Genomic DNA, 14,810 nt, shown 5'->3' on the forward strand with positions numbered 1-14,810 from the left:
TTTGACATTAAAATATTACAAAATAGTTTAACAATAAAGTTCATCAAGTATCAAAGTGCATCAGAAAACATTTAAAAAGAGTCCAAAGGAGTTGGAGATCTATAAAGTGCTTGTTCACAAGTCCAGAATATTTGATGGGAGGGGCCTTCTCCAGTCTTATCCAGCTCAGCAAGCACCTGTTTGATTATTGTGTTACTATGTACTTTCTCTCATCAGTCTCTGTAACATGGGCAATGTAACCTCAACGCTGAAACCTGAAACCTGACACCTGGAACCTTTATCTGCTAGCCTTTTCCTGGTTAAACACAGACTTTCAGTTACTTCTGTTTGGACTTGATACCCATTTTGTGACCCCTTCTGCCTTCATTTTTGCATTTGGGTCCTCTTCCTGCTGCCTTACACTGACTGGCCTGATATAGTAATCTGTAAAATGCCAATCTCTAATGTATTTATATACACATTTTATTCCTCTGTAGTTTTGTTGTCATATTCTCTCTGATGCAACACTATCAATGAAATTGTACTTTGTGAACAGAATTAGTGGAGGAGACAAAATGATTGATACAAAAACAGGTAATTAAGAACATGTTTGAATCTATTTTTTGTCAGACGGTGGGAGTGGAGAGCACTACAGACCTATGTGTATGTACATGCTGTATAAATCTGATGTAAAAAAGTGTACTTATGTTTCTGTCTTTGTGCACTGACAGAGTTTTAGTTTTAATCAATGCATCTTGTCTCTGCTTTTTGTCCAGTTTTCCTGTTTTGTACCTGTGTCTGTTCAGATATGGATCATAGTTTTGTTGATGCACAATTGTGAAAGTGTACCCACATGTTCGAAAAAAGCTGTTGCGAAAGTGTGCTCTTTGTTTCCCGTGTGGTAGATAAAACATGATAAAGTGCCCTCTACGGTGGCCCAGTGTGAAAGATAACAGAAGAGGACTGAGGAGTAGTAGTTATACTTTAAATCTGTGTCACATAATAAAACCATTTTAATCTTAACCCGGGACTGGAACATGAATGCATTATGAGTATTAGATTTATTATGTATTAGAGTATCACTACAATGGTAAAATTAAATTTAAATTAAAGGTTTTGAATAATATTCCATTACACAACAAGAACTGAAAAAGATATTAATTCAGTAATTCGTGTGAAACAGATTTTAGTGAGTCACGTTACACTTCCACATTGTGTTTTTTTCTTATACTTCTTCTAAATGTGTTAACCACAGAGTAAGTGTGTGTTAGTTCGCTCTTGCACCAAAAGAGGGAACACACACTTTACTGGTCAGACCACAGACCTTCTCACCAAATATTAAGACAACCCAGGGGATGCAGGAACTTGAAATATTGGATTATGTTAATGAGCAGCCAAGACGTGACCAGAGACGCAGGGGGGATGAAAATCAAACAGGTAGGCCAAATGTATCAGAAATATAAATGCAAGGAGAAATAACTTTATTGTACTTGAAGTGTGGACTGTGCAACTATATCGGATCAGGACTCAGTCTTAAAAAAAGGTGAAATATGGTAAATAATAACAACATTGTTCATTTTGGTTGTGAACCAATTTCACACAGTTTTACCAATCAGTCCTGTTCTGTTCATTCTGCCTCTCTCTTCTGACACATTTCCACTTCCCCAGTCCGCTGCATTGCCATTATTACAATTATATTATGTGGGGTTACAGGTCACATCAGACACATCCACTGCATGGAAACCAGTGTAACACTGGTCTCAAATGTTAAAAGCTGTATCAGATTTAAGGTTAGCATTAATGTCCCTGTCTCGCTAAACTCAGTGTTGTCCTCTTCCTGAAAACCTTTTCTCGTGTGAAAGCGAAGCGTATTTCCTGTATTGTGCAAAGAGGGATCTTTCTGGACGTCATTGGCACATATTAGTTTTAACTCAAAATGAAGTGATTCAGATTCTTTACTAAAAGTATTGGCTTATGTGTTAATTTTGCAGGGAGAAGACTCTATCAGGTGCTCTTCCTCTGCTTTGGCATGCTGTGTATCATACAAGCCACTCTCAATGTTTCTCTGCGCCTTACTTGTGAGTATGTTTTCTTGGCATTGTGTAACTAAAATTTGCACTTTGAGTAATTTGACGTTGTTGTCAAACTTTTTATCATCTTTATGTCAAACAAAACCTGAAAAAATATTTTGGATTTAAATAAATAAAAAAGAAAAATTTCTATTTAACTCTTTGTTTCTATATTTTCAGTGTACTCAAGCAAGGAACCAACCCACTTGGACTGCAACTCAACTAATTTAAGTGACCGAAACCAGGTGACGGTGGTGCAGGATTGTGAGCAAAGGAAACCTGATCACTGCAACAGCTTACAAGAAAGATTCAACGCCTTGACCAGAGACAAAAACCGGCTTGAAAACCGAAACACTGAACTCATCAACATGATAAAGAAGGTGGAGGAGGAGCGAGACCGGTTTAAGATGAGTCTGATGGGTGAGAAAAAATCTAATGACCTTCACTTTAGGTAATTTCTTCTTCTTTCATTCTGATATAAAGTCATCTATCCGCTACCTACATACTGTTTGTAACCTACCCACTATAACAGAAATCCGGGTACATTTTTCCACTGCCAATGTTCACACTTCACAAGAGCTAGCTCAGAGTTCAGTTCACTTCAAATTAACTCGTTTTAAACTAAGCTCAAAGTCCCAAATGTATATATGCATATATATAGACCCATATGTATATTTGTGTGTTTTTTATTTTTGTTGTTTGTAAAGCACTTTGTAACTCTGTGTTTAAAAAAAGTGCTATATAAATAAAGCTTTACTTACTTACATTCAGCCACTGGAATCATTCCATTACTTTGATTCAAACAAACAAAACTGGATTTTAATCGTCGTTAGTCTGAATTTTGGGGAGAAGGGACACAATTACCTATTTGTGGGGAAGCAGAAAAGTAATATGACTAGTAGTATAACTAATTACTGTTGGTAGGGAGTAATAAGTAAAGTACTTATATTACTTTTTAAAGGGTAATGAGTAATATGTAAAAAAAAAAAAAGAGTAACTTAACCAACACTGCTTATAATTTTTTGTTGTTGTTGCAATTTTCACTTTTTTTCCGCAATTTCACTGCAAAACAAAAAAAGCCCCAAACATACATTAATGGACATCCCTTGCTATTTATCTTTGCACATATATCATTACGTGTCACACTGCAAACCTGCAGAACTTGCAGATTCCCTGGACAATATTTTGGACATTCCTGTACAGCTCTTCATTCATTTATTTAAATAACAATCATATTGTACATATGGTCTTTCTTTTTATATTTGTATATATATTATCTCTGTCTTTCTGTTTTTTTGTGTGAAAACCTACTTAATAGGCAATAAACCCAATTCTGATTCAGATTGTGGAATATAATATTCAGACGCCATGTTAAATCATTATATATTAGCCCAGAAGGGACCAACCAAACACTATCTGTAGATAAGGCCTTTCCCAGGTTGTCAAATACAGATGTGAGTGGTGTTCAGTTGGTTGCAATCTGCTGCTCATCTTACCGCTAGATGGCACTAGGTCCACACACAGGTCTGGTATTGTTTAGCTCTACCTTTCTTCATGATGTGTACTCCTTTCTGCTTTTTTAGTACTTCATATATATATATATACTACATATATCAACAGTGCAAAACATCGTTAACTCTTGTGAGTTACTGAAACTCACAGTGATGTGAGTTGCAAATGGATACATTTCGTTCACCGTTCCCCAAAAACATGAGCTTGTTCAAAGAACGGCACTCTTTTAGGGTGATCATTCATAACACTGGGCATGTTTTGGCATTTTGCTTGTAACTAAAAATAAACTCTTGTCGCTGCTAAAAAAGTTCAAAAGCATCAACTCTTAAAAAAAGTAAATATAAAAGCTTTAAATGTTTTGACATTAGCTGCATATCAGGGACAGTAATTGTCTTTTCTGATACTAGGACCACAGTCAGCGGTTAACTGATGACTGTACAGTTTTAGTTTTATAGTTATAGTTGTTTTGTAGGAAATATTCACAATTATCATTTATAGTCACAGATACACAATAAAATATATATATTCATTGTCTTTAAGTTAAATTCATTGTCAGAGTTGGAGTTGTATCATAAGTAATTTGTTTACTTGGTCCTTCAGGGCTGAGTGAGTCCTCTCAACAGTGTCCTGCAGGTTGGATAAAGATCAACTCAAGATGTTACTTCCTCTCCAGTGAGAAAAAAACATGGGAGGAGAGCAGACAACACTGTCAGAGTAAAGGTGCTGACCTGGTGGTCATCAACAGCAAACAGGAACAGGTAGTACAGTCCATCTGTGCCTGTGATAATGTGTGTTTGCCATTCTTGATATTGAAGTCTGACATTCTCTATTATTTTAATTAACAGATGGCCTTGTACCATCTGGATGGATCTAATGACCTCGTGGTCTGGATTGGTCTGTATGACACTGAGACAGCTGAGACCTTCAAATGGGTGGATGGATCTGCGCTGACTGAACCGTGAGGCCATTATCACAGAAATATATTCTGTGTAGGCAGTGATAGGCCCTAGAGATCTTTTTTTTAAATGGTCTTACAGTTTATGGATTATTTAAAATACTTACACTAAATCAAAATAGTGAAGTCTAAGTGTCAGTTTTCACGTTAGGAGTAGCCTGGCTGTTCCCATCAGAAGTGCATTTCCTCTGCTATTTTATCATTTAAAAAACAAAATCAAAAACAGCACTGCTATTATTTTATTTAAACTGAATATTTATCACTTTAACATACACCGATCAGCCCCATAAACAACAGACTGTGATGCACTGTGTGTTCTGACACCTTTCTATCAGAACCAGCATGAACTTTACAGCAGTTTGAGCTACAGTAGCTCGTCTGTTGGATCAGACCACACAGGCAAGCCTTCACTCCGCAAGTACATCAATAAGCCTTGACCATCCATGATCCTTTCTCCGGTTCACCACTTTTCCTTCCTGAAGGTTTGCAGGTTTGGAGACGCTCTGACCCAGTCGTCTAACCATCACAATGTGGCCCTTGTCAAAGTCGCTCAAATCCTCACGCTGCTCATTTTTCTTGCTTCTAACACATCAACTTGAGGACAAAATGTTCACTTGCTGCCTGATATATCCCACCCACTGACAGGGGCGATGGTCAGATAATCAGTGTTATTCACTTCCCCTGTCAGTGCTCATAATGTTATGGCTGATCAGTGTATGTTTTTTATTTAATTATGACTCAGTAAATGCATAAAGGTAATATATACAACAATGGGTACTGTATTTACTTTACTTACTGGTTTGATTTGCTTAATTTTATTTTTAAAGCTTAGTAAATCTGTCATAACAGGAATGAAAGAACAGTCAGACCCAGTGTGAATAAACCTGAGGATAATTAGACCCAATTCAAAATGTGATTAACCTTAATAAAATCCAATTAGAGAGATAACACCGCCTCCGGCAGCAGCATGATGGAGCTGAAAGGAGAAGCAATACATCTCATTTCCCCTGCAGTTTACAGTTTGCACTTTCTGTGGTGTTTGAGAAAAAGGTGACACACTGACATACAACAGGACCTTACCTAGCCACATTAGACTGGATTTGGACTTGGCCAAATTTGGGTTGGGTCTTGGTTATTACAGAGGGGATTTGTAAAGATGACATGACTCAACCAAAATGACCATACTGTTATATAACCTGGTTTATTGGTGTCATACTGTTGTACAAACTGCTGTCAGTCCAGTAATCCAACATAAATATTTGAACTGCTTCTTTCTGGCCTCCATCACTGTACTGTCATTTAGATTTTGGAAGTCCGGCCAGCCAGACCGCGGTGGTCCCAACAACAAAGAGGGCTGTGTGGAGATGTTTCACCACGACCCAGTGCTGGCCAACTGGAACGACGCCCCCTGTGAACACAAGCTGCGCTGGTTGTGTGAGAAGGATCCATGTATCTGTCATAATATCAGAACATAATATGTGTATGTACATGTGAATTAATAAATTTACTTTTGTATTCAGCAGAACTAAGAAGTTCACATTTAAAAAAGAAAGTGTAAAAATAAAACAAGCAGATCCCCTCGAAAATAGAAGACAGCAATGATCTCCCATAGCTGTTGGTGTGAATTTTGTTATTGATAGCCAACATACTAGATCAATTAATAGAAATAGAATGATCAGTTAGTAATCAATAATACAGATCATTGTAATGTAATTAAGTCCTCATTTATGGTTTGCACACATTGATTGCATGTAGAGTATTTGTCAAGATGTTATGAGCAGCTTTATAGTTCCCTTTAACCTACACAATGACGGCAGGGAAGAGTTCTCTCACCTTAAGTTTCAACTCTCTGTGATATGTTGTGACTGGATTAAATGGCTTAATATCACCGGAGACCCAGACGCAGTAATTTCTATATAATCCCATTTTAATAAAGAGTCAAGGTTATGTACGTAGAGCTCAGCACAATCTTCTTTGTTCCCCAGTTGTTGTCAGGCTGTGGAGGGTACCAATAATATAATAATTCAAAAATAACGTTTCTTTCCCCTTTTATTGCTTTTAGTGGTTCTTTTCTTTCTTATTCGTATAAACCTTGTGGTCAGAGTTGTCCCGTCCACCTTCCTCATCTTGGTCAGTCAGCCTGATCCAAACTCTTTTAGTGAATTAGATTACAGATTTCAGTTTGAAATAAAAAAAACCGAGAGATTACAGTTGTTCTAACACAGCTCTGCCTCCTAGAAATTACATTTATATACAACTAATTTACAACAGCAAACACATTTTGAGGGATAAAGCTGACTGAATTACATCTTCTATTGACATGACGAGGAACTAATGCAATTTTCAAGACACACTTGTAAGTGACTACTACTACTGCAGCGACCTTAGACGTGAGAGTTTTTATTAACATTTAACAGTTTATATATATTAATTAGTAAAGTTATTTAAGTCTTTATTAGTTGTTTTTTTTAATACAGTCTATTGTATGTTTGTGTATGTGGATTTTTAAAGAAGATTATTGCACATTCATTTGTATAAACCAGCAGTAAAGATCAAATACTGAAATGAGTGTTGAGATCTTGTATATACAAATGTGTATCTGTTTGCATGTGTTCACTACCTGAGAGTGCAGGTCCAGTTTTCCTCTATACGTTAACATAGATATCTAATTGATCCATGATGTCGAGCTGTTCTGAGAGTTCAGTTTGGTCCTGAGGTGCCTGACACACACTTCTTGTGACAGGAAACTGAGGGCTGATGAGATAAAAAGCTTTTGTTGTACATGTAAGGAGGTGATTTCCATTTATAGTCAGAGCACTGCTGCAAAATATATTTCGGATGTGACACTTAACTCACCTCTCTGAAAATAATTCAACATGGATGTACACAAATACATCGTGAAGTCACCAGTGGGTTTGTGCAGAACCGTTTTGAAGCCTTGAGTTCTGTGTTTTGGCCGTCGCCATGACAGTAAAATGGAGCCGGCACGAGCCAGCGGACGTGACGTACTGCGAGTTGATCTGCACTCATTGGCTGCGCAGTTTTGACTTGTCCCTAAAATTGACAGTAAAATATGTTTCTGAAACGATTTTAATTGAGACACATCAATGCAGTAACATAATCTAGCTTCATTTCTGATCGGCACTGCCTACTTCGACAGTTTGATCTGAGTTTTGTGGCTGGATAGATTCACTGAGAGTGACCTTTTCAATCAAAAGGTAGCCCTGCCCAAAAGTAGACGCAGCTTTATCGTCTTATTTTACTCTAAATTAGACCATAATTTACTAAATGAACATCATAATGTCTGGAAGAAGACCATAAACTCATCAGGAAACCGTTTACTGAGCTCATAAAAGGAAGTATCAAGTCGGCTCATTCTCCATTAAAGTGAATGGGACTGCTGTGTTACTGCAGCCAGTGGAGCTCCCCCTGCTGGAATTTACATAGGCTATATACTGTCAATGGTGAAACATAGTAAGAGTTTGACGTCTAGGCCCCAACCTGGTGCAGTCAGCAGCGCCATCCACAGAGCAGAGGGAGAGCAGGGAAATGTTATAGTTTAAATAGACCGCCGGATTAGAAGGGTGTGTTTGATTTGTGATTATGGAGATGGAGGCATGTTGTGTGTGTATATAGCAGGGCAGCTGGAGTTAACTGGGCTGCACCTGTACACCCTGTACACATAAATATACAGCAGGGTTAACTTCATTCCTGTTTAAACTAAACTAAATATGATGCCATTAGTTGTTCTTAATTAAACTTTGAGTTAATTGCTACACTACTTTAATACATTTATTAAGATTGAAAGTTGACAAAATCAGGGTCACCACAAGGTAAATTCAGTAGTTGTCATGACAACAAGACAACTCCAGGAGACACTGAATGGACCCTGTAGTGAGATTAGACCAACAGAGTTCAATTGAGGGAAGAAACTGAAACAATAAACTGGGAAAATGGACCAAAACAAAACTCTAAATCTATGTATAACAGAGAGAGCATATTTAAATATTATGATTTGATTACAGTAAATAAGTTCATAAAATAATAGAGTGATGAGAGGAAGAGGGTCTTTAGTCTGCAGTGAGGTGGCTCTTAAAAGAGCCGTTGTGTTTTGTGGAGCAGCAGCAGACAGTTTAAGCTCTCTCTCCGCGGATACGACGGGCCAGCTGGATGTCTTTGGGCATGATGGTGACCCTCTTGGCGTGGATGGCGCACAGGTTGGTGTCCTCAAACAGGCCGACCAGGTAAGCCTCACTGGCCTCCTGCAGAGCCATGACAGCGGAGCTCTGGAAGCGCAGGTCGGTCTTGAAGTCCTGAGCGATTTCTCGGACCAGGCGCTGGAAGGGCAGCTTGCGGATCAGCAGCTCGGTGGATTTCTGGTACCGACGGATCTCTCTCAGAGCCACGGTACCGGGCCTGTAACGGTGAGGCTTCTTCACGCCGCCGGTGGCCGGGGCGCTCTTACGGGCAGCCTTGGTAGCCAGCTGCTTCCTGGGGGCTTTGCCTCCGGTGGATTTACGAGCGGTCTGCTTGGTTCTCGCCATCGTTTCTTCTTGTGGTTGTTGTTGTTCCTGTGAACGGGACCAAAGTGTAGTAAAGAGAGGAGACCCGCTGCTCTTAAACTGTGGGACCGGCTGTCAGACGGTGACGCTGCTCCACAGCTCCGGCTCCGGATTGGTTAGGGGCTCCTCTTGGAGCTCAGCGCCGCCCGGAGGAGCGGCCCCCCGCCCCAACCTCGGCCGCTCATTGGCGGAGAAAGGCGTTCAAAATGTCCGCCAAAACCCGGAGCGGCCGCCCTCCGACGGCAGCCTGTTTTCTGGTTGGTCTCTCGGGAAGCCCCCCGCACGCTCCGCGGACATATAAAGGAGGGTTTTATGTGTCGGAGTCACACTTTGTTTTGAGCGTCGACTGTAAAAGCATCGAAAATGAGCGGACGAGGCAAAACCGGCGGAAAAGCCCGAGCTAAGGCAAAGACCCGCTCCTCCCGGGCCGGGCTCCAGTTCCCGGTCGGCCGTGTTCACAGGCTGCTGCGCAAAGGCAACTATGCGGAGCGTGTGGGTGCCGGCGCCCCCGTCTACCTGGCGGCTGTGCTGGAGTACCTGACCGCTGAGATCCTGGAGTTGGCTGGAAACGCTGCCCGCGACAACAAGAAGACCCGGATCATCCCCCGTCACCTGCAGCTGGCTGTCCGCAACGACGAGGAGCTCAACAAGCTCCTGGGCGGAGTGACCATCGCTCAGGGCGGCGTGCTGCCCAACATCCAGGCTGTTCTGCTGCCCAAGAAGACCGAGAAGCCCGCCAAGTCCAAGTGAACCTGCTGCCCGCTGGAAAACACACATAAAGGCTCTTTTAAGAGCCACAAACTCTCCTCAAACAGCAACGTTTCTAATGGCTCTGATTACACTCATTAATTAACTAGTTGATTTATTTTATTAGACTTTTGTGAAGATATTCTGACATTGTTTCTTACAATCAATATATAACAAATCCTCAAATATTAAAACAAAGCTTATTTAATTGACTCACATTATTAATCTCTCTATATTGTCACTTATTAACTTGTTCTGACATTAGTCTTTACTATCCAGTGTTGACAGATGACCTGTATAACAATATAATAGAACCAGAAATATCCAGCTCAGGTTACATTGTAACAATAACAGAAGATCTGTTTCAATGTAACAAAGTTAAACATCAGATGTGTTAAATCTAAAGATTTGACAGGTTGGAACTAAAGTAAACATCAAAAACCACAATATAGGCTATTTATATATATATATATATATATATATATATATATATATATATATATATATATATATATATATATATATATATATATATATATATTTTTAAAAAAAAAAAAAAAAAAAAAAAAAAAAAAAAAAAAAAAAAAAAAAAAAAAATAAAAAAAAAAAAAAAAAAAAAAAAAAAAAAAAAAAAAAAAAAAAAAAAAAAAAAAAAAAAAAAAAAAAAAAAAAAAAAAAAAAATAAAAAAAAAAAAAAAAAAAAAAAAAATTATTTTATATATATATATATATATATATATATATTTTAAAATATATATATATAAATTATTCAATGTTAACGGCCTAAAGATGTATTAGACATAAAGACATGTTATATGTTCAATATGCTCATTATGTTCCAGGGTCAGTTTGATTATCATGTCACTGTTATAAAAACTAAAATGTTATTGTTCTCGTATAACCGTAACACTGATTAATTATGAGTTTTAGGTTACACAAAACAAATTATTATTACTGTAAATCCAATGTGAAGATTTCTGTATTCAGGTTAGTTTGTCTCACTCTTAGTAAAGTGAGTAAAGTTGTTTTCTCCTTCATGTTCTAATATTTTATGTTTCATACAATCACTATACAAAAAAATCCTCAAATATAAAAGAGTGAAAAATATAAATTAGCTGACTGGCTCTCCTCAGATATTTGTTTTCTATAATACATTATGATACATTTTACCTTTATATGTCTTCATCAGTGTTGACAGACAGCCTCAGCTCAGGTTACATTGTAACAATAATAGAAAACCTCCTAACATCTGGAGATAACAACAACAGTAACAATAATAACCAGGACCTTGCTCTTTAAGGTGAGTGTTGGTGGCTCTTAAAAGAGCCTTTAGTCGGACACATTCAGACTGCTGACAGCTCACTTCTTCTTGGGTGCTGCCTTCTTGGCTTTGGGCTTTGCAGCCTTCTTTGCGGGGGCTTTCTTGGCTGCAGGAGCTTTCTTCACCACCTTCTTGGGGCTCTTGGTGGCCTTCTTGGGGCTCTTGGCCACGGCTTTCTTGGCTGCCGCCGCTGCCGCGGGTTTCTTGGCCTTCTTCGGGGACTTCTTAGCGGCTGCGGGCTTCTTGGCGGCCGCTGCTTTGGGCTTTTTGGCCGCTGCTGCTTTGCCTTTCTTGGCTCCTGCTCCTGCTCCTGCTGCTGCTGCTGCGGGCTTCTTGGCTTTAGGAGCGGAGGCTTTCTTGACTGCTGCTGCCGGCTTCTTCTTCTTGGCTGCGGGCTCGGCCGTCTTCTTGCTCATCTTGAAGGATCCGGAGGCCCCGGTCCCCTTGGTCTGGACCAGAGTCCCTTTGGCCACCAGGCCCTTGATGGCGGTCTTGACGCGGGCCTTGTTCTTCTCCACATCGTAGCCTCCGGCAGCCAGAGCCTTCTTGAGGGCGGCCGCAGACACGCCGCTGCGCTCCTTGGATGCGGCCACAGTTTTCAGGATGAGCTCGCTGACGCTGGGGCCGGCCTTCTTCGGTTTGGAAACCTTCTTCTTGGCTGCTTTAGCCGGGGCGGCGGCGGCGGCGGCGGCGGGAGCTGGAGCTACTTCTGCCATTGTCAACTTAATGTTGTCTTTCTGCTCGGCGCGATACGACAGTGACACTGAGTGTTGGAGAGTCCGGAGCAGGAGGCTGCCCTTAAACACACCATGAGGACCGTGGAGACTCAACCCGGCCCCTGCCTCCTGATGCCGGCTCACTTGTGTTTTCTCCTCATCGATAAAACGCTCCAAACTCAATGTGGGACAAGTGCTGGAGGCTGACGGTGAAGGGAGCCGATAGCGGACTTGTGTCTCTTCATATTCAGCTCTTGTAGAGCTCTGATGCTCTCTGCATTTTCTTTGGGGAGCCTCCAAACCTCACATATTCACCGTCCTGAGCGGCGCTGCTCGGCGGCTTTTAACACTCATTTCTCTCCGGAAATCATTTCAAATGCATCGCAGCTCCGTCAAAACACGTTTTCCAGTCGCTCCACATGTTTGTTCACACACTCAAAGTAAAAACAATCCTCTGCTGATGATCACTTTGGGATAAAATCAACTTATTCTGCTCGCAGCAAACACACACTGGTGATGGCTGAGACTCACGGTCACACACTTCACATCAGAGCTGATCATCGTGGCTGAGTTTCACTGATCAATATATTATTGTTAAATATGACAAAACACTATTATCACACATTTGTTCACTGCTGATGTTGAAATTGAGGATTTGGACTTTGTTCAATAATCTCATAGTAACATAAATTCAGGTTAAAATATTTGTTCCTGATCAAAAATGATCTCCAGCAGCATTATTGATGATTAATCATTATTAAAATTACAGTCAGAATAATTTAAAAGAATTCAGTTACACACTTTATCTGTTGTATCAGTCAGTAGCAGCGGGTCAGACTCACAATTATATAATATATTTTATTTAAATTTAAAAAATGACTACAAACTGCAGCATTATTGCTTTATGTCAGCTGAGGATGAAAATATTGTCTCCATGTTACAGTGTCTTAAATGCATTAAATAACATGTGCACCAGTTTTAAAACAATTTAGATCCATTTAAAAATACAGCTGTATAATTATATATCATTATGTTACACTGTGTTTTCACTCATTCTCTAACTGTTCATTTGAGGAGTTATAATAAGTAATAAAGATTAATGGACACTTTAAATACTTATCTTCTTGCAGCTACACAATAATGTGTTTAGAGGGTTACGTTTTATTAATTGTTTATAAACCTATTCTAAATGCTAGCAGTTTTAAATTAAAGTCCTACCAAACATGGAAAGGATTCATGTAAAATACAGTAATTATTCTATATTACAACTTTATTTTGTCCATTTGGTCTCTGTTGTTTTTCTTTCAGATTGTGTGGAAGTGCCGATGTGACCATGAGGGGCACTGAAGGGTCCTGATCAGATAACACGGTTCAGGTAAAAGGTTTCAGACAAGAAATATACAGGTGACAGCTGTTGAATTAAATTGAAAAACAAGTCAATAACCTATATTCTAGTATATGACATGGAACTATAATAAGTTAGGATGGCTAAAAAAATAAAAACCTTTGATCTGGTCCTTTGGACATAAACAAATGTCCACTTCTCAAAAATTATAATATTGGTTCTGATTTGTAAAATAGTGTCAATGTTTAAAACACCAGTGGGTGGTGATCTGGAGTTATTATACAGTATATAATGGGTTTGTATGCAGAAAAGTTAGTCTGGTCCCGGGACCACACTCATTGTTTTGTTGGTGTGTTGGCTCTAATAAAGCTTTTATGCATCAGATTCTGCAGACTAAAGAGCATTTTTCTGTCAGTTCAACACCTCTGACAGTGATGGACACACAGGAAGAGGAAGAAGAAGAGGACAGGAAGCTCCGACTGTACTCACCTGGGAGAGCTGAGTGAGACACAGCTGCAGCCAATCACAAAGCATCCTGCTGCGCTGCATCATCATTATTTGCACATACACTATACAATATATACAACAACAATACAATTTAAAATAAAAACAATGTGCAGGAGAGGTTTGAAGCCAAAAATGTCTTATGAAGATTCCCCCTCTAATAAATATAATCATACTAGTTTATCATAAACCGCCATGAAAAGCCAAAGAAGAAGAACAGGCCGTGCATCTGTTTTCAAATATGTCCTCAGAAAAGATTCTTTGATAACAGAGCGATCACGCCCTGATGGACAGAATTTCTATTGATGACCTAAATATCGATGGTCTGTTTGCATCGTTCAGTCTGCTGAGAGAGAAATTGGATTTGCTTCACTCCCATTTCTTTCATTGACTTGGGAACCAGAGGGTCACAGGTTCAAGTCCCACAGACCACATTATGGAGTGTGGACTAGTAGCTGAAGAAGTGCCAGTTTCACCTTCTGTGCACTGCTGAGGTGCCCTTGAGCAAGACACATAATCCCAAAACTGCTCCTGAGGCGCTGCTAACATGGCAGCCCATCACTCCACCATCTCTCTCCATGTTTGCATGTCCACAAGCTCAACATGTGCATGAGTGTGCATTTCAGCCTGTGTGTGTGTGTGTGTGTGTGTGTGTGTGTGTGTGTGTGTGTGTGTGTATAAAATAAAAAAGAGTTAAAAAAAGAAAGAATTTGTCCAATAAGGGATTAATAATTAATAATAAAATCTTAAATCTTACCTTCAAGTTCAACTCTGAATCCCTTCAGGGAGGCTCCTGATGTTTGTATGTTTGTACTACATCATCTACTGAGAAAATCAGGGACGCCTGGAGAGGGGAACTGGGTATTGAACTACCTGAAGTCTCATGTGAACGATACAGTCCTGCTTTTTAACAGTAGACACCAGCTGATCCAGTTCACCGCTGCCCACTATCTTCACTATTACATAAGATTTACCTTGTGTCTGGTTCTGCCCTTCACTAATTGCAGTCAAAAATATGTCATTGGTACTCAGAGGTCTTTAAAAGAACCATCCATCTGGAAGCTGCACTCACCATTTTATTATTTTTGTTTATTCTTGCC

At 39.6% G+C, this 14,810-nt stretch overlaps 4 protein-coding genes across 4 annotated transcripts; 2 read left to right on the forward strand and 2 right to left on the reverse strand.

Annotated features, from left to right (window-relative positions):
• The first annotated feature begins 1,246 nt into the window (after nt 1–1,246).
• LOC127354286 (CD209 antigen-like protein C) lies at nt 1,247–6,403 on the forward strand. The gene is made up of 6 exons (XM_051384122.1): nt 1,247–1,416; nt 1,971–2,057; nt 2,229–2,468; nt 4,161–4,318; nt 4,406–4,518; nt 5,819–6,403. The coding sequence occupies exons 1-6, from the start codon at nt 1,335–1,337 to the stop codon at nt 5,988–5,990; spliced, it is 852 nt and encodes a 283-aa protein (XP_051240082.1). The 5' UTR covers nt 1,247–1,334; the 3' UTR covers nt 5,991–6,403.
• A 1,886-nt stretch (nt 6,404–8,289) lies between these two features.
• LOC127354299 (histone H3) lies at nt 8,290–9,065 on the reverse strand. Its single transcript, XM_051384142.1, has one exon. It carries the CDS (start codon nt 9,057–9,059, stop codon nt 8,649–8,651), a length of 411 nt encoding a protein of 136 aa, XP_051240102.1. The 5' UTR covers nt 9,060–9,065; the 3' UTR covers nt 8,290–8,648.
• A 375-nt stretch (nt 9,066–9,440) lies between these two features.
• LOC127354302 (histone H2A) lies at nt 9,441–10,045 on the forward strand. Its single transcript, XM_051384145.1, has one exon. It carries the CDS (start codon nt 9,441–9,443, stop codon nt 9,825–9,827), a length of 387 nt encoding a protein of 128 aa, XP_051240105.1. The 3' UTR covers nt 9,828–10,045.
• Nucleotides 10,046–10,596: 551 nt separating this feature from the next.
• On the reverse strand, nt 10,597–11,902 carry LOC127354293 (histone H1-like). Its single transcript, XM_051384137.1, has one exon. The coding sequence runs from the start codon at nt 11,859–11,861 to the stop codon at nt 11,184–11,186; it is 678 nt and encodes a 225-aa protein (XP_051240097.1). The 5' UTR covers nt 11,862–11,902; the 3' UTR covers nt 10,597–11,183.
• Nucleotides 11,903–14,810: the final 2,908 nt, after the last annotated feature.

This window comes from Dicentrarchus labrax, unplaced genomic scaffold (assembly GCF_905237075.1).
Source record: "Dicentrarchus labrax unplaced genomic scaffold, dlabrax2021, whole genome shotgun sequence".
Lineage (NCBI taxonomy): Eukaryota > Metazoa > Chordata > Actinopteri > Moronidae > Dicentrarchus > Dicentrarchus labrax.

Excerpts from the sequence above, each read along its gene's own strand:
- LOC127354286 (XM_051384122.1), top strand. The coding sequence starts at position 1,335 with ATGCAGGAACTTGAAATATTGGATTATGTTAATGAGCAGCCAAGACGT. Across the intron at positions 2,469-4,160 it reads GTTTAAGATGAGTCTGATGG|GGCTGAGTGAGTCCTCTCAA; the intron begins GTGAGAAAAAAT and ends TTGGTCCTTCAG. Across the intron at positions 4,319-4,405 it reads TCAACAGCAAACAGGAACAG|ATGGCCTTGTACCATCTGGA; the intron begins GTAGTACAGTCC and ends TTTAATTAACAG.
- LOC127354299 (XM_051384142.1), bottom strand. The coding sequence starts at position 9,059 with ATGGCGAGAACCAAGCAGACCGCTCGTAAATCCACCGGAGGCAAAGCC.
- LOC127354293 (XM_051384137.1), bottom strand. The coding sequence starts at position 11,861 with ATGGCAGAAGTAGCTCCAGCTCCCGCCGCCGCCGCCGCCGCCGCCCCG.
- LOC127354302 (XM_051384145.1), top strand. The coding sequence starts at position 9,441 with ATGAGCGGACGAGGCAAAACCGGCGGAAAAGCCCGAGCTAAGGCAAAG.